Here is a 20,396-nt window from a genome sequence, read left to right as displayed (position 1 = left end):
TGTTGAATATACACAAAACTAACCTACAGATACAAGGCTTGCACATTGAAGGAAGATAAACTTGTTCATCAGACAAGCCTGAAATTCTGAATGAAATCCTCCACAAAGGACCTCAAGGCGTGCATTATAATTGTCCAATATATAACTGAAGGTAGAAAGAATTTTGGTTTGCTGTACTCTTCCAGAAATGTGATGCTGGAACCAGCGAATTAACTTCAATAAAAAAAAACGTCACAAAAAAGTGGATTCCAGATTGGTGAGGTGTGGTGTTTCTTTGTTGAAACAGAAACATCTGTAACTCACTGACAATAGATAATGATGAAAGTGTTTCACAAGTTAAAGTATCGAGATAAACCAATACCACCAGCACAGTAACTTCATTGTTTGACAGACATCATCAGGAACAGTTTGCACTATTCAGAACACTGCTCATAATGCATCTTAAATAATACATAACATAGGTTATTACTGAGCGCCTTATTATAACAGCAGCAAATGGTGCTCATAGTAACAAAGAATTCAATGCTGCACAACTAGTGTAATTCCACAACACAAAAATGTCCTCAAGGCACATTGACATTACCTAAGCTATACCCATTTACACCAACTCTTAATAGATTTTCTGGTCACACAATATCCCTTCCTAGTTCACATTAGTCGATATTGCAATTTCTTCTTTTAAGCTTATCCCTCTCTCCTTTAAATTGACTGTCCTAACCCTCTATTCAAAAATACCAGCCCCTGACCCCACTCTCATTTCAAGTTACTAACCCATCCCGACTTGAAAGTGCTGTCAACTCATCTCCAAAATCTGAAAGCATGTCATTAGTTTTTATATGGATACTGAAGATACCCAAGTACCACCTCCCTTTATTCCTGTACTGTTGCTAAATTATCAGAGAGCTAATTCAACATCAGATATTTGAATATCAGAAATTGCCTCCAATTAAATATCAGGAAGAATGAAACTACTTTTCAGTCCCTGCTACAACCTCTATTCCTAGCTACTGACTCCAGCTCTCTCCCTAGCAACCACCTGAGATATAACCAGTTTGTTTGCAACCTTATTGAAACATTTGCCACAAGTTGAACTTCCAGCTTCATATTTGTGCTGCCCATACGACCAACTTTGCCTGTCTCAGTTAATCGCCTGCTGAAACCCTCATTTAGCTTCGCTATTTTTAGCCTCAACTACCCCAAAGCTAGTACCCCTTACAAACCCGAAGTCAGGCAAAAACTCTGTTGCTTCATGTCTCAACCTGTACCAAGTCCCATTTTCTATTAGCCCTAAGCTTACTGACAACCTACACTGATATAGATTATAAAATTCTCATTTCTGTTTTCAAATCCCTACATGACCTTGCACCTCTGCAGCCTCACTATTAATAATTCACTGTGTTGTTGGTGCACCTTCAGCTTCCACGATGTTAACCCATCCAGATTGATGGTCTTGCCTTCATTTGCCACTGTTCCAATCCTGGCATGGCCTTCTCTCCTCTCAGCCCTCCCACCACCCCCCTATCCCCAACTACCTCATTTTCTCCTTTCAGACACTCTTTACGACTTCTCTTTGACTAAGGTTTTGAGCACTTGACCCAATATCTCCTAATTTGGTGGCAAATCACATTTTGTTTATTAATGCGCCTGTGAAGTACCTTGGGAAGTTTTGTTCAGGATACTCTATAAATAAGTTGTTGTAGTAGTAGTTATCAACTGTTATTTACCTTTAGTACAAAAGTGTTTATGTTGTCTGGCGTCTCGAGTTGAGTACACTTCCTTATCTCTGTAATTGCAGAACAAGGAGTACTGTGCTTCGGTTTTGAGCACTGAAAAAGATGTATAAACAGAAAAAAGTTAGAATAAATTGGTGACAAGATTCATTCTTCTGTGATTGTAATCCATCTCCAGCATCTCATCAGTAGTGTCTTCATGTGACCAGTCTACAATGAAGGTTTTAATGAACAATGCCTTCTTTCTGCGCACTCTAGCGTAGGTCTCACTTCTCTCAATGTAGTCACAATATCAGTGCAATGTCAGTATTCAGATAAACATTTGTGGAGTCTTTAATAATCTGTGGCTCTATACAGATTTTAAATCAGGCTTTTAATTCACTTGTGAAAACAATTTACATAATGCACTGGGAGAACTAGAGCCAGAATGTGCAGCTGACCGGAAATTGCTCTCTGCTTACTAATGGGAAACCCATCACGACAGATTTTGGCAGCACCAATTTGGCAAAGCAGAATGTGAATAACTCGAAACTAGAATCTAATAGAAAATTAACTGCTGCACCGAAGCACAGGTTTCACAATGGCAAGTACTGTGTTTAGTAACACATTACTGATCCTCAAGGCAGGAAGTCAAGTTTGTTGATAATATCCTATTATTGGGACACAATGTTGCAGGATTAGACTGTTGGCTAGGTCAGCGGCGTTAATTTACAATCACAATGCCACAAAATTCCATCTGCAATGTAAATGGATGCCACATTTCAGTAGCAGCAGGCATAGAAAATGGCGCACAGCATTAATCAAAAGTAGTAATTTACTGATGAATGTTTCTGGATGACCAAGTGACAGGCTCTTGCAGGCAGTGTATGTGTTCAGTTTTCCTATAGCTAAAAAGTATGTGCCTTTGCTTCCAGAGATGGTGTTTATATCACTGCTACAGCACTTCAGCTAGTGGAAATGCAGCTGAAAAACCCTTCAGTAACCATCGGTAGTGCTCTTTGTACCTGAGATTGGCGCTGCTGAAGAAAAATGTCGCTATAGGCAGCAGTAAGCCAAATGCAGCATTAAACATAAGATCACCATTGAAACAATTCAGACTCTGCAAGACTGGATGAATAATTCCAATGATTAGTGTGACAACAGGTGTACTGTAAGTAAGTTACGTCTTTCCGTTTTAGTGTCTTTTCATCACAAACCTGTTCAAAATTTACAAAATCTAACCATTCTGCATCATGCAGTTCTGCACAATATATATTTGATGCCCTGAAAATAGCAATTCTTACTGCATCCATACATTTTTGATCGTATAGTGAACAATATATGAAATAGGAGCTTCAGGAAACAACATCTTTCAAGGTCCTTATTTCTTAACCTTTAAGAATTAGTTAGTCACTGGAACGAAACCTTAGCACTTGTACAGAACAGAGCACAGCACAAACTGCTCTCCAAGTCTTTCAGTGAACCAGTAGCTCACTGTAATTCAAGACGGCTCTCATTCTATCACAGGGTTACTACATTTAATATCAGGCACTTCTCATAGTACCATAGTTCAGCACAATTTTTGTAAGATAGTTAAGGACACCAAACAAATAAAGCTACTATACCTATGAAGCTATTCCGAGCAACATGCTATAATGATTAAAATCTATTTTAAAACCCCTGTGTGGTCAATTTTCAAATATCTTAGGGAAGAAGGAAAGATTCCAACAATCTGACTGTTAATGCTTTGTATCTGGACCATCTTTGTTCACTACATTAATTCCCCCACCCACACAAGTGTACTTATATGTACATACTCTATAACATAGTCCATCATATTATCATAATCCCAACTGCTGGAGAAGGTTTAAGCCAGCTTAAATATCTAAGAAATATTCCATATCACAAAATTCATGATGTAAAATTTCTGAATGAAATCTGTTTCTTAAAGAGCTATTTCAGATATTGATAAATCTTAATAGATTTCTTAACAGAAATTAGGTACAACCATATTCAACATCAAACAATTGCTTAAAAGAGCAAACAAACTAAAGGAGGAACATACTTTGAGTTTATATATGGCTATTCAAGTCCTCAACATATTCTAATGTACTCTACAGCTAATAAACAACAAACCAGCTTGTTAAATCTAATCACACCCACCTTAAATATTTATTACCTCTAACCTCGGTGCACTATGGTTGCAGTATGTACCATCTACAAGATGTATTGCAGCAACTTACCAAGCCTTCTTTGGCAGCTCTATCTAAACCAATGACCTTTACCACTGAGCAGAACAAGAGCAGTAGCTCCAACAGACTTCAAGAAGTTCAACGCCAGCCAATACAAAGCAACCCACTTGATAATAGTCCATTCTGCAACATAAGTATTCACATTCTCCAGGCTATACTGGCACCAGCAAAACATGCTATTGACAAGCAGCGCTGAATCAACTTACCAAATCCTCCTTTGACAGCATCTTGAGCTCTGGTACAGTGCATGGGCTGTGAGCCCCAGAACACCAAGAGCAGTGAGACCTGGTATAGCATGTGTGCTGCAAACCCTAGAGCAGTGCACCCCCAGTGCACCCGAGGAGGAGACCGGCACAGGAGAAGCAGTCCTGGCACTTACCATGGAGCAGCTGAGTGCCAGTATGGAAGAGTCTGGGGCTTGGCGGGGAGCAGGATGGCTCTGGGGTTTGGTGTGGGCAGTCAGACCACATACCAGACCCTGCACTGAGCTGCTAGACTGCAATGTCTATTGAAATATCCTACCTTACTGCAATGTCAACCCTTTAATGATATCCTATTTTTAAACTTATTTTTCAATTCAAAGTAATGCAACTACTTATATTTCTCTGCTGTATCAAAGATTTGTACTTAGGTAATTGTACTTAAGATGTAGCCACTGTATGAACACACTGTAAAAGCTTTCCAGTGTACTTCTACACTGTACTTCGACACTGTACTTCTACAATGGAGTACACGTGACAATAAAAGGATATTTATTCTATTCTAAATCTGAGAACCAACCACCTAGAAGGATTTTATGTCCTATGTTCTATATCCTATAAAGCAGTTCTGTAAATTGAATCATTGCTATTTTGTAGCATATACAAAAAACAATTTTTTAGCTAACTGATCCAAACAGCAAGAGATGAATAAGCATTTAAATAAGCTTTGGTTAAGTCTTAAATTGTAGTCAGAACACTGGGATCTTTGTGTGTAGATAGAAGGGTCAGCTGAGCTATGGTTGAATGTCAATTTGAAATTTGACACTTCCCAAAACTGGAGCACTTTAATCATGTTATGTTCCACCTTTCATTATCTGTTACATTCTATTTACGAACAAGCCTCCCTTTCATACTATTTGAATAATTACTCTAGTAAGGGGTACATCAGTTACATCAGGAAGTGCTCTCTCTCTCTCACACACACACATATTTAAAATGCCTTCCTCTGGAAGGGGTTGGTGGCATTTAATTGGGCAGGAGACTGGTAGGTAGTGAGCATAACTCCTCCTCACCTCAGCCTGGATTATGTTTGGGGTGAGAAGTTGCATAGATGTTTTTCCAAACCCACACCCAATGAAGATGCCCTTATATGGGCAACTACTGCTGACTAAGGGGCCTCAAATCACTGCCACTGACTTCAAGCGCAGGTTCCACGTAGCAGCCCAAAAATCAAATTTAGAGTTTCCATCTGACTCCTGGGTGGAACAGAGTGCCTCATTCCAAGAGACAGCGCCTTGCTCCACAACCTGATTGCCAGCAGCTTTCTACAGTGGGATTTCCCCAAAGACTCTGGCCAGATGTCCAGCTGACAGGTGAAACTCACATTGCCTTCATTAATTACTGCCTTGTCTCTGCAGGATCACCTTTCAGAGTTCCCAGAGAGGGCTGGGGGTCAATTAATACATAAGGAAGTCAATGCACTCCCTGCTTATTTAATAACCCCATACTTACCTCACAACCTTGAATTAATTATACTGCTGAAGAATGCCCTTGTCCTGATAAAACACAAAGTAGAATTTTGTCCATATGTGCAAAATAATGATCTATCCCACGGTGTATTATCACAGGCATGGTTATCTGTAATATAGCCATACATAAGAAACTGTGTTGGTTTTGCACAGTTCTGAAGAGATTTTCTTTTGACTCTTAAATATCTTATATCAAAGCACTAATGCTAGTAAGGCATCAATAACATGGAGTCATAAAAGAAAACATTTATTGGAATCTCGACTGTGGTCTCTCTGACCAGAAGTGTCTGATATTAACAACATATTAATAACAGGAGTGTTATTAAATATAATTTGATATCAAAAAATGATATTAAGGCAAATATAATCTGGTACCAAAAAAGTTATATTGGGACAGATGACCAACAGCTTTGTCAAAATAAGGATTAAAAAGCTTTGTAAAGGATAGAAAGGCAGAAAGAGTCTAGGGAGAAAATTCCAGAGCTTATGGACGAGGTAGCTGAAGACACCCAAAAAAACAAACCAATTATAGAGTTATCCCTGAAATTAATGTCAAAATTCTTGTTCGACTAATGTTTTCAATGGAAAAACGATAGTGCTGACTGTGTCACAAAATTAAAATGTTTTTCTTCTTCAACTCAATGTGTTCATAGCAAAATCACAAAGCAGGTGTAGCAGCTAAGAATCTGTACTACAGGCTTCCATCTATCTAAATATTGCATCTCAATAACAACCTTGGAAAAAGTCTCCTTTGCCCCTTGTTTCATTGGCATTGTCCTTTCCAAAACATCATCAATTACTCATTTTTTTAAATGGGCTATGCATCTTTGACGATGGATATTTGGCTTTAGAATTTAAACCGAAGTAACCCATGTAAATAAAACATTTCTCGAACACATTATCATCAGGAGATTTAATGCCAATTAATCGATTCTCATAATTATTTACTCTTTATGGGGTTTAAATAATTTAGCAAAAACTACCTGTTTTATTTACTTAAATTCAAACATTTGGATAATTGATATTTTTCACTAAGTTCTAACGTCCAAGAACACTGCACAAAAACTAATGTTACATTTATCATCATAGAACTTTAAAGTATTTCTGGCAGCAAATTTCATTGAGATATTGTGATCCATCATACTCATTTATTCAAAGTACTCAAGCCCAATTGCATTAGGATGTCTGAATGTCACATTCCATTCTTATTAAGAGATTTCAGGATTTATACTAATGTTTTGGCAACCACATTCTACAAATCTTTCTGCTTATAGCTAAAGCCCAAAAGGTAGATGGTGACAGTTTCTATTACACGAATACAGGATTTTCAAATGTGGTTTAGAGATCATGTTCAATTATTCCATCAGTATGTGTCAACGTCAATCAGAGGACAGCTCTTTATCAGAGTCAAAACATTGTGGATGTGGAGCCCCCAGTTAAAAATTGAGAATACAATTTAGGGTCACACTTCAGTGCCGTAATAGGAGATTGCTCAGTATTAGAGGTGCTGCTCTGCAGAAACGCTTTAAATCAAAAACCCAATAGACTACTTTAAAATAAAATTGCAGTTTCCTAATCAGCATTCTTCCCTTAACCAACACTTTGAGAATAAATCGTCTGGTCATTTAGGTCATTGCTGTTTGACAGGCCTTGTGGCATGCAAAAGGGCCAATTCATTTCAGTTTTACATTGTATATGCAGCACTTGCATTCTGAAAGATGTGGTTTATTAAAAGTTCCTTATTCTTTTCACATTTTTGTGAAAAATCAAAGATCAGCATATCTAGAGAAGTCTAAACTGGTCCGTACATTAGCAATGACCATAAATGACTTCCAATCATTGATACAAGAACATTCCCTAAAGACATTATTGGAAAATATTGAGAAAGAGTAAACATTAACTCCAACTTTCCTACAAAATGTTGTAATTGTTTCATCCATTATTAATATTCACTATAAACCAATACATCTGAATATAGCAGATTAATGGCTATCCAGAGGGAGTGAGGCAAGATATGGTTTCAGTCAGAATGTTGTCACATCATCTAATAGATGTTGCATCATAACAAAATATAAAAATTTATTGTATGCGTTTCCAAATTTATTGATCTACATATTCCCTGTCTGTGACCCTACTGCTAGCTTTACACAGACACTACCTTTGTCCACATTACAGGTTATACCCATGCCTGCAGCAAAAGGCAGTATTTTGAAATTGCTCTGTAGTTCTTTTTGGTTCCTCGTCAAGGTTACGAAATAAATTATGGTACAGATTGTAGCAAGGTCAGAATGACGTTTTGACAATAGTGTGGTGTTGAAGACTAAGCAGTTTTTTTTCTGAACAATGACAATAAGTTACGGTCTTGTTGGTCTTCTGAAACCTAAAAAGCAGGCTTTCTCCTTTTTTGAAGAAAAAACAAAATTCTAATCAGTTGTGAAATATGAAATCGTTATTAATTGCCAAGCTTTTATAAAGAGCATTCCTTAGGTTACTCCACCCACCAATTACCAGAAAATACTGCCATTTGGAACTGACTGGAATATCACAGGATTGTTAGTGCAGGAGGAAGCCAGTCAGCCCATCTTAAATGCCCCACTTTGTGAATGACTATTTCACTTAGAGCTCTTCCTTTGCCTTCTCTCTTATATGGTCCGTTTCCTTTTCAGATGATAGTCAAACTCCCTTTTGAATGTTTCAAATGAACCTACCACACTCTCAGGACAATGAATTCCAGACCTTAATCACTCACAATACGGAAAAGGTTTTTCTCATGTTACTTCTGTTTATTTTGCTAATTACTTTAAATCAGTGCCCTAACATCCGTAATCCTTCCACAAATGGGAACTGTTTTGCCCTAGCTACTCTGTCCATAATCCTTATGATTTTTAATACCTCCGTCAAATTTCCTTCCAAGAAAAGTAGTTTCAACTTCTCCAATTTATCTTTATAATTGAAGTTTCTCATCCTTGGAGATCTTTTCTGTCTCTCTCCAATGCCTTCACATTTTTCTTTCAGTGCATTGTCCAGAAAGGGATACAACATACCACCAGAGGTCAAACAGGGATCTTCCTCAAGTTCACCACACCCTCATTTGGATGGTTTCTTGGGGGTAAGAAGGGTGGGGTGGACATAAAATACCATTCCAAACATATTGCCCAAAAGTCTGAGTGAATCACACCTGCTAATGGCCTTTTCTTTTAAAACAATGTTATAATTAAATCTATCACAAACAGATTATCTGCTGCTTCTGGGAGAAGTAGTTTTAACACACAAACACAATAATTGCCAACTAACAAATACAATATGAATTCCAATACAATTGTGTAAACATCCAATGTACAAGTTCACTGTAGATTCCAGAATGTTGAAAAGTTTTAAAAAGTTACAAAACATTCCAAGCTGGGTTGTGCCCAGAAACAAAGCAAAATAAAAATTTGTTGCTTTTCAATATTTGTAACCACCCTGGCATAACTCAGTCTGTCAGGGTCCATGAACAGTGAAATGTTTTTCAAGCTTGAAATTATTTTGCAATATAAATTATGGTGGGACTATCAACATTCACTGTCATTACTCTTCTAGAACTGACAGCTATTTCTAGCACTCGTACAGACCAGAAATTGTTGTCAACGGCGTTATATTTTTCCACAGGGTGCAATGATGAGGTTCCCTTCCCAAATGTATTCAACTAAAAACCAATGAATTGACATTTTTTTGATATATTCATTAATGAGATGGGGGAATTGCTGGTAAAACCAGAATTTATTGCCCAAACTTAATGTCCTCAAGAAGATGATAGTATGCTACCTTCCTGAACTGCTATTGTCAACCAGTATGGTATAAGTGCATCCACAATAGATAGGGAGTTCCACATCAAGATGATGTGTTAACTGTAGGGGAACATGCAGGTCGTGCTACTCACATGTACCTTGTCCTTCTAGGTGTAGAGGTCAGGAATTTGAAAGGTGCTGTCAAAGGAGCTTCATGCACATAGTAGGCACTACAGCAATTTGCACTGAATGCTTAAGATGTGGAGAGACTGCCAGTCAAGCAAGCTCCTTTGTTCTGGATGGCATTGAGTTTCTTGAGGGTTATTAGAGCTAACCCATGCATACAAGTGGAGAACACTACATCACACTACAGACCTTTGTAGATGGTCGTCATGGTTTTGGGAGTCAAGGAGGAAACAAGTACTATTCTTGCACCACTGAAAATTTATAAAAAATTACAAGTGATTGAATAGGTGTATTCGAACTTTTAACATTGTACCAATTTCATATTTACTATTCACTGACCCTGAAAGCATAATTTTATATTTGGTGAATGCCAAATAGCTCAATTTTGATAACAAACCTAGATTTTTACTATAATTTCCAGAGTTTTGTCCAGCTGTGAAACACTGTTAACCTTGTTGAAAACTGCTCGAATTAAAGCCTGTTCACCATCAACAAGGCACAAATCAGGAGCGTGATGCAATATTCCCAACTTGTCTGATGGGTGTAGGTCAAAAAACATTCAAGAAACTTGATACCATTCAGGATAAAGCATTTCACTTAGTTGATACCCTATCTAATATTTCAACCTTCACTCCCTCCATCACCAGCAGAGTGTCAGCAGCCATTAGAATGATTATAATAATTCGCTAAAAGCTCCTTAAACCGCACCTTCCAAAGTCAAAAAGAGTGGCACTGGAAAAGCACAACAGGTCAGGCAGCGTTCGAGGAACAGGAGAGTTGACATTTCGAGCATAAGCCCTTCATTAGTAATGCCCGAGATGTCGACTCTCCTGCTCCTTGGATGCTGTCGGGTGTGGTGCTGGAAAAGCACAGCAGGCCAGGCAGCATCTAAGGTGCAGGAGAATCAATGTTTCAAGCAGGAGCCCTATATCAGGAATGCGGGCTACATCAGGAATGCTTTTTGGATGCTGTCTGACCTGTTGTGCTTTTCCAGTGCCACCCTTTTTGACTCTGACACTTCAACATCTGCAGTCCTCACTTTCTCCTCGCACCTTCGAAATCCTGTCAACTCTACCATCTAAAAAGGACAAGAGTAGAAAATACTTAGGAACACCACCAATTGCAAATTCCTCTCCAAAGCCACTTCTCATCCTGTTTTGGAAAAATATCACCATTATTTCATTGTCATTGGTACAAAATCCTGGAACTCGCTCCCTAACAGTACTGCAAGTATACATGCACCACTTAGAATGTTGTGGTCCTTGAAGGCAGCTAACTACCACCTTATCAAGCGTAATTAGTGTGAGCAATAAACGCAGTATTGCAGGTTGCTGTGGTGCAGTGGTACTGTCCTAATCTTTGAGCCAAAAGGCCTGGGTACAAGTTGAATGTGCTCCAGTGGTGTGTAATAACATCTCTGAGCAGGTGAATTAGAAAATAGATATATATCAATATTGGCTGCTCTTGTGGTGCAGTGGTAGTGTCCCTATCTTTGGGCCAGGAGGCCTGAGTTCAAGTTCCATTTACTCCAGCAGTGTGTAATAACATCTCTGAACAGGGTGATTAAAAAAATCTCCAAAACCATTACTTTTCCAAGAAATCACAAAGGCCTTGTATTTTGCACAATATTTATTGACAAGTTTCAGAAAATGAATGCATTAGAATTACTGCAATATCACATCATCAACACTGTATAATCAACACACTAAAGATCAGAGAGCTTCATCAAGTATGGAGTACGGAATGGTTCAAAAATAAAAGATTAATTCCAATGAAAATATAATTTGAACTGTTCAATTGAACTAAGTGACCCCACAAACCAAAATAAAACTCTAACATAAACATCAACATTTGCCAGGTCATTACCTTTAACATTAACTGTATCAGCGGTAGTTATAAGAGTACATTTTCTCACCAATAGATTGCCTAAGTGCACAGGGCATCTAAGTTCAAGTTACTCAGTATCAAAACCATTACAGCCCATATTAGAAACATAAGAATTAGGACCAGGAGTAGGCAATTCGGCTCGTTTTCCTGCTTTTCATCAGAAACATATCTTTTTCTTGAAACTGTTGACTGATTCTGCATCCACAGCACTCTGGGGCAGTGAGTTCCAGATTCACAACCCTCTGAGAAAAGTAGTTTCTCCTCATCTCAGTTTTGACTCTACCTCCTCTGACTCTATATCTATGACCTCTTATTCGAGAATATCGCGGGAGGTCATCTGTTCAAGGTCTGCCTTATCAGTCCCCTAGCGTTTTATACCTCAATCAGATTCCCCCATCATTCTTCTAAACTCCAGCAAGTACAAGCCCAAATAATGATTGAAAACAAACAGTTATAAATATAATGTCTACTCATCATCCAATATTTAATAAGTCAATTATAGTAGGGCTTGGTTTTTAACCATTTTAAATATTCCCTAATAATTTTACTATATAAACATGCTTAGCTTTACAAAGTAGGATATCTAAAGCCAACTGTTTGTTTTTCATATGTGAACCTAACCAGGAAGTGCTGACCAGCTATTCAATTACTGAAGGCATTAAAGCTGACCTCAATCCTACCCACACGTGAAGTCCATGTCTAAAAGAGACAGCTCACTAGCTAGCAACTAAGGGTCAAGGCTCTGTTGATCATTTCATCTCTAGCCAAAGGACGCCAAGGGTAACTAACTCATCACAGAGCAGGAATCAAATATCTTGGTGTGAAATGGAGGCGATGAGAGTCTCCAATAAAGGGCCAGCAAGGCTCACACAGTATTAATGTGCCAAGCAGGCAGCTGATAGGACACCAGCAGGCATATCCTCAGGATCAATGGCAGCCAGGTCTGTTGCCATGTGGCAAGGAACACGATGAGCAAACCTGTGACAGATACTTGTGATCTCCTGGGTTGGGTTTGGGGGTGTGTACATGTATATGCATGGGTGGTCTCCTCATTCAAATTAAACTCTCAATGCAAGGTGAGGGACCCAGCTTTGGAATGAGGGGTGGTGTAACTGACAGCCAATCCCTGCCCTCACTAATGACTATCTCCTCCTCCTCTGTGACCCCCACCCTAAGAAATTCCTCCTGCATCACTCACCTGAATCCAGAGCTCCAAAGAAAATCTGAGCCTCTGGTGGATATCTTGCCTACAACAGCCACTGCCTTCCCAGTGGAGCTATTAAGCAAAAGATCACTGGCCTCTGATTGGCTGCAAGGGAAGATTGAGGGAATGGAGGTTGTGAAGGAATGAGGCCATTTTTAAACCTGTAAACAAAGGAATTTTAAGCTAAAGGGGATAAATAAAGCTTTAAATCACTGAGCTAATTAACATGGAATTTCTAGTTTAAAGCTGCATAAGTACAGAACATATTAAGTTTTTACTTGGGAAAAAATGTAGTGGATCATATCGTAACAAACATTGTAAATTGTTACATGTAAATTGTAGATTGAGATCCAAGATACATGAAGTCACAGAGTAACTGCCTGTTTAAAGCATTCTAACTCTGTGCATACATAATAGGAATACACTAGAAGTGACCTCACCAGTGGAAGGAATGTTAAATGTGACTGCCTTTCGTGTATAGAGGTATGTGTTAGTTATTTTGTTAATTTATGCCTATTGTCTTGCCCTGATCCAAGTATTGTGGTGTCTAAGAAAATATAGCTATTATTATTGTGTGTTGTGGCTTTAGGTTTCATCATGAGTTGATAATTACTTAGGGTATTAATGAATTATTCTAATTCTGTTTCCATGTGACTTCAAATACCCCATAAGTCAAAAGGCATTATTACTTTACAAAAGAGTTATTGAGAATGAAAGGTGGTCCCCAATCATATCTCAAGAGGAATCCTTGAAATGAAATTATTATTTTGACCTTTGTTAGAATTGGGAAGATAGCAAGGATGCCAACCTCCACTATCCTGACCAATTAAATACTCTCCCCACCTCTAAACTTACCACAGGGGAAGAAATTAAAATATCCTCTGTTATCTTCTTGACGTACATAGTCCCATCATACATCAGCTTTACCAACTCTGATTTCAGGGAACCCAAAAGGGGATAAATTACAAACTAACAGCAGTACATGCTATTGAAAGAAAATATCAGCATACTAAGAAACCGTTTTGACCTCAACCACTTATTGCATTAATACCACATCCAGGATGGCCATTGTAGCAATAGTCAGCTTCTTCATGGAATGGAACATAATCAAAGTTGAAGAATCACAAATCCAGGTAAAACCATTAGCTCAACACAAAGGAAATAAACTTGAGCAGAACACTATTTCAGTGGTCTGAGAAAACACCATGCCACACAGAATTACAAATTACTAATTTCTCTAAAGTAAATCAAATGTAGGAAAAGTACAGTAATTATTTCCACATTTGTTTTAATCAGGTATCACTTTCTAACATTCTATAAGTGAAAGATAATGTGCGTCAAATCATAAAAACAATTGATAGCTTTTGATCTTTGCTGTTCTTTGTTTTACCACATAAACTCATACAGCTTTTCAATGACACATATAGATTTCATTTCTTGCTTTATTTGCGTGGGGATTATAAAGGCTAAACAGTACAAACAGCACTTAAGTATTTGATACAGGAAACATGCCAAAGCTTGTAATGTCATTCTGTAGAATCTTATAGCACAGAGCAGAATAATTTGGTCCATTGTGTCTTTCAAAGAGCTGTTTTAATTTAGACCTAACCTCTGGTTTCTTGGTTAATTGGTTCCCTTTATGTATATGATTATTTTCATGCCGTCATTTGTTCTTCATTTCCACACTTCAGTGCCCTAACCTTCTTTCCTTTTCTTCTCTGACCATTCATTCAGTCACAAAGTTCTAGCAAAGCAGTTTTTCTATGGCCACCAATCATCATCTTATGATAGAGGCACTGACAGACAGCTGGAGTGGTTCATGGAATAAATCTCCTGCATCCGAGTTAGAAGACCCCAGGCTCAAGTACCACTCCAACATGATTGTACTAAATGGCCTACTCTTTGTCCTTTGTACGTTTCCAAGTTGGCCACCACCTGTTACTGGCAAGTTGGGAGAGCATTGGTGCCAGTTCCCATCTCAGTTAAATCGAGAGGGCCATCAGCAAAAGCACTTAGCTGGAATCTAAATCCAAAATGATGATTTGGACATGGGAATGATCAAATAGCATTGAGGCAACATCTTAAAAAAAGGAAAAGATGAAAGTGAAAGCAAAATGGGGTACCAATAATAGTGAAGAATGTATTCAGGACCATGCATTGTTTTAAATTCAAACACTTTATAAAATCATGGTCAATCTTGTAAAATCCTGGCCAAAGTTTTATAATTTAGGATCGGTGATATTAGCTGAATTCTGAGAGATTCTAACAAGAAAAGTGTAATTTAACAATGTTGTCTTTCTAAGACTCCAATTTCCCATCGTGTCTGACTCAACTGATGTCTAAACTGGCTTCTGGTTCTTTAGATGAAAACTCGCGAATTTTGGATATTGATAAGCCAATTTGCAAGTTCATGTTTCTTCCCTTTCAACCATACAGCTGTGTTATTTTGCAAATAAATGGCAGATTTTATTGTAAGGAATGTAAATCAAGCGCTCCAGCTTAATGAGAGAATGATATCAATTTAATACCTTTTCTGAAGCAAGGTTTTATATTAAGTATAATTAATCACAGAAAGGCATAATTTTAGCTCCTTGTCTATTTTCTTTTAATTTTTTTCTTGGCACTTTCCAAGATAGAGGACAGAGCTTCCACTTAAGGTTACATTGTTTGTCAAGTTCATAGCTACAAGCTTGACTCAGGTGAGTCAATTAATGCAACAATGACATGACTCTGTATTTGAAAGCTGCCTCCTGCATAGGGAACCACTCAATTTCACCATAATGCTGTCAGCAAACTTATAGATCACACCGTGCACAGATAGCTGCCCCAAACTTAAGTGCTGTTGTATTAATATATTTTCATAGTGGATGTAATTAAAAATACACCAACTTTTTACCAACTGAGGAACAGCATCTTCTTTGGTACTTAAGTTTGACATCATTAAATTGGTCAGCCTAAACAAAGCTTTCATAAACCTGCTATCCAAACAAGTAAAGCTGATTAGATCAAAAGGAGCTCAAAAGCTCCCTCTCACAGTAAGGTATTGGAGATTTAGTAAGAGGAATGTACTATATGTTTCACTTGTAGCAATATTTTAGGAAACAAGGCCTTCGATGTCAGTACTAAACTGAACTACAACTACCTGGGGTAACTGTTCTGCTCAAAGTGCAAAACAGGTAGGAGTGAGCCAGGAACCAGTTCCACACTCTGCCCAATTTATTTGCCCCATTAAAGTCAACACAATAGATAATCAGTTGGGCTGTAAAACTGGCTGCTGTTTAGTATTGCTAATGGTGCAGCCGATGCCAATTTTATATCCTAGTTTCTTGAACTCAGATCAATGGACTGATTCAAGTTTTGATCCAATCAGTTCATTTAAAATGTTAACCTTTTTATCTTAATCAAGTTGTTTTTCCAACAATCAAAACTCACGTGAAGGAATTATTTCTTGGGCTGAGGGCAATGGGTTCACCAGCGTCTCTGACTTTATTTTTGGCAGGAGTAGGTATCCCAAACATTTTGATCTTTTATGCATCTTGGAATAATAGAATGAGCAAAGAAAATGAATGCACCATCTGAATTCATTCTGCAGCAATTTCAGCTATCAATTCTAACTCAGACTAACTGCATATTTGTTCACGAGCCAGTCTGTATTTAATACTGGCATTAACACACAATAGCCAAAATTGGGTAAAACATCAACAATTCAGACTCTCTCCTCTACTACACTTTGATATACATAGCATAATCTAATTTGCAATGCAAGCATTATTACCATGCTTTGACTCTTCAGAATGAGTTTAACGGTTCCCACTGTTACAAAATAAAACATTTTCAGTGTGCACAAAAAATATTTCAACAGACTACAGACATAGTATGTCTGACACAAGTATCTGGCTGTATGACAAAGCACTGTTTTGACAATGCATAGAATCCAAACCATGTGGAAGTAGTAGTATTTACACACTGTACTTGAATTCCAGCAGCAGAGTGATGGGTGACTACAGTTGCACAAGAATTATGGTTTACTGCTGAAAATTTTAATTCTAAAATATTTAATTGGTGCTCCTCCACTTAAAGGTACTACAGGATTTATAACTTGCTTTACGACTAAGTGAGTAAAACCACTTGAATAAAATTGCTCTAATCAGAAGAATAAACTTGCAAGTGTGCAGGTAATTAGATTTTTTGTATGGATGAGGAGTAGGTAGCACAGTTGTTTATCTTCAAGCAATGACCCCTTCTCGATATGTTTTTTGGCACATATTTAATTTTCTGCCATCTATTTCATTAAAGTTACACAAAGTGGCTATTGAGTAAATCCAATCATTACCAAATGAGAAAGCAGGCGAATAGCCTGCCTTGCCCACATTTTTACTAATCCTGCTTTATATCCATTCACAGCAAGTGTTCAGCATTGACCTAGCTTTACTCAGCTTCTGATTTTTCTCCTTTATTCACTGTGTAAGATTTAACCTTGAGTTCTGCATTTGACTTGTAAACCCTGCTGAGAATAAAAACGTCTATGTGGAGAAGCAGTGGTAGAAAAGTGTCCAAATTCTCCATGCAGAAGCATTTGGAAGAATAGAACTCATGCTACATCAAGCTGATCAGCTTGCTGCATTCAAAACAGCACAGTGTTTCTTGTGAAGAGCTGTATTGCTGTATTTGACATTTTGTTTCCCCTCATTAATAAAGTACCCTTTGTTAGCAGGGAGAGCACTGGAATTGGAAACAAAAAAAAAAGACTTGGAAATAAAGAACTTGTTGGTAGTGTGGGGGAGGACAGGAATAGATATATAATAAAGCTTTCTAGTTCAAATAATGTCAATCATATATATTGACAGGCTTGGACCACAATCTCTCATATGAACATAGTGAATGTAGAGGCAAATGACAGGATAAGGAGGAAGGAAACTGTAGAAATTCAATTAGAATACAAAGTTCCTGTAATACAAAGCTCTTGAGATGAAATAGAGAGAATAATTGGCCTATGTTAGCTTGTAAAACCCAAATACAACAACATCCTGGGAATCACACTGCCCAGGAACTGAACTGGACCAGCTACATAAAGCTAATTTGGTTCAAGTACATTGCCCTTGCCGGGGCAAATTATATGCAAGGTATCCTGTGGTAAATAACCCATTCCCCAACTCCCAACTCCCTTTATTAACCAACAAAGGGTAAGTCAGAAGAATTACAACTTTTTTTTCACATGCTGGATGGTGCAGATTCCGTAACACTCAGGAAATCTCTATACCATCCACAGCCAGAGAGTCTTTTTATTGGAATGTCCTCATTAGCTTAAACACCTATTTTCCTCCATCACTGGTATACCTTGGTAACATTTGGCAACTAGTAGAAGCAAGTCACCAAGGCATCCTGGACAACATCTCAAACTCTTAATCTCCACCTTAAAAACAGCAGATGAGCTTGGAGAGGACTTTTGAGGGGCTGTGGTTATCTAATTGATGATTAATACTTTTTTAGAATGTAACTTTTACAATTAGAAATTGAAATTTTAACTATTAAAAAAAATGGGGGTTTCTGGTTAAGAAATCGATACATCTAAAAGGAGTGCACTTTAAATAAATTTGGACAGCTAACTTACATTTATCTTACAAGGTCACAGTTGTTAGTAAAAAAAACTATGAGTGACTCATCTCTGGAACTCTCCATGAACTCAGGGAATCCGCAGAGGGAGAAATTATATGTATACAATTTATCAATTATTCATTTGGGTTACAGAATCAAAGAGTTGTGCTGTAGGTAAAAATAATTCACATTGCTGTCAAGATAGTGATTCAGGATGAAGTTTTGGTTCTTTTGTTCAATCTCTGTCTCTTTAATAACAGAAACAAGCAATTCAGTTTGGGGTACATACAGAGCCAATTGTATTTTTTCTATTCATTCACAGGGTGTGTGTGTCACTGGTTAGGCCAGCACTTATTGCCCAACTCTAATGACTCAAAGAGCAGTTAAGAGTCAACTACATTGGGGAAGGTCTGGAGTCACACGTAGGCCAGGTTTCCTTCCCTGAAGTACATCAGTAAACCAGATGGTGTTCTTTCCTGACAATTGACAATGGTATCATGGTCATCATTAAACTCTTAATGCCACCATCTTCCATGGCAGGATCCAAACCTGCATCCCCAGATTATGATCAGGATATCTGGATTAATAGTCTAGCAACAATATCACTAAGCCATTGCCTCTCAGTATCTTTGTTGTTGTGTAGAATATATCTCATCTGATTGAGTACTTCACAGGAGATGATCGTCAGTTAGTCCTGCTCTTCAAGCAGAGAAAGTACTAATCTGCACAGAATGTGGGGGAGACTATTTTCTTCAAAAAAAGTTCAGAAGGAACCCTAGGTCAGAAGACAATTGTAACACTAAGGAAAATCAGAAAAAGTACAGCTGACATATGTCTTTATAAACTACAGTCTTAAAGTGCTGTCTTGGGTTAATTTCTCTTTCTAAACAATACTTTTTGTTCCAAAACATGAAATTGTGTAATATATTTCTGTTAATTAATTATTGGGTGTTGGAATTTCCCTTTTAATTGTTAATAGTCCCCAACAGAATAGCAGGGTGGGGGTGGGGGGGGGGAGCCAGAGAGACATGTGAACTCAAAGTTTGGGCATTGAATCCAGTGGCTAGAAGAAAGTGGGGAAGCAGCAGAGAGATTGATCAGATGGTCTTGACCTTTATTCGAAAACCACCCACTAGTTTACTGCACCTACCTCTGGAAGAAAGAAGGTTGTGGATGAGGGTGGTTTTTGAACTTGATTCATGGTGGTGAACAAAAGCCAAGTGATACCTTTGTTTTCCTGGATGATATTTGAATGGCAGGCAGTTTTACTGACAGAGGGCATCAACTAATAGTGCTTTCAATGTTCATGTGTAATAGTGAATGATTAAACCAGTTTCTCCCCCAAGACATTCAAGTCTAAGGGAGTAGAGAGGGATATATCAGGGAGAGTTGTCATGGTAGGAAAAATTAATAGTTTTAGTGGGCAGGATGGTGGAGGTGATGCACTCAAATGAAGCAATATCTATCAAGGTTGCATTGATGAATAAAAAGGTCGAAAGTAGCTAGTTCGGATTGTCAGAATGCAGAGTTAAGTGACTTGGGGGAAAAAAAGTTATTTCTCCCCAACTGTCAGACAAAGAAAGAAGTGGGCTTGAAAGGTGGAAAGGAATACAGTTTGAGAGGGAAAACATAAATCAAATGTAACTTGCCCTTATCTGTGATAGTGAGATTGCATGAGATAATGAGTTGGAAATAGTGGCTATACATGTGGGGGAGATTAAGATGAAGAGACACAGTTAAAAATGAAAAGAAGAAAAATTAACTCAGTTAAGGAAGAACCAAAAGAGTTTAGATGGAGGCTAAAATCACCAAGAATGAGAAGTTTATTATTGCAGAGATAGATGGAAGGAAATAGAAAAGATATTTCAGTGAGAAATTTGAAATGATATTTGGATGGGTGGCACAGAACATTTTGATGGGTGAAGAGTGGAGTAAAGGGAAATACTCAAAGGTAGAAGTTGCTTAAGGAACAGGAGACAGAGCATGGTGCAATTTTGAGGTCCAGGCTACAGTACTATCACGATGGTTTAAGTAGAGTGTTATGACACGGATACACTCTCCTGCTTA

The 20,396-nt window shown here is 37.9% G+C and overlaps 1 protein-coding gene across 4 annotated transcripts in view; it reads right to left on the bottom strand.

Moving 5' to 3' along the window:
* sh2b3 (SH2B adaptor protein 3) overlaps positions 1 to 20,396 on the bottom strand; it is a 185,729-nt gene that overhangs the window by 70,288 nt on the left and 95,045 nt on the right. For all 4 annotated transcript variants that reach the window (XM_072587547.1, XM_072587546.1, XM_072587545.1 and 1 more), the window contains exon 3: positions 1,725 to 1,826. In XM_072587547.1, the coding sequence (XP_072443648.1) occupies positions 1,725 to 1,826 (102 nt within the window). The remainder of the gene's footprint in view (positions 1 to 1,724; positions 1,827 to 20,396) is intronic.

This window comes from Chiloscyllium punctatum, chromosome 17, assembly GCF_047496795.1.
Source record: "Chiloscyllium punctatum isolate Juve2018m chromosome 17, sChiPun1.3, whole genome shotgun sequence".
Taxonomy (NCBI): domain Eukaryota; kingdom Metazoa; phylum Chordata; class Chondrichthyes; order Orectolobiformes; family Hemiscylliidae; genus Chiloscyllium; species Chiloscyllium punctatum.
The sequence above is the reverse complement of the archived record's forward strand: the minus strand, read 5'-3'. Positions and strand labels throughout refer to the sequence as shown.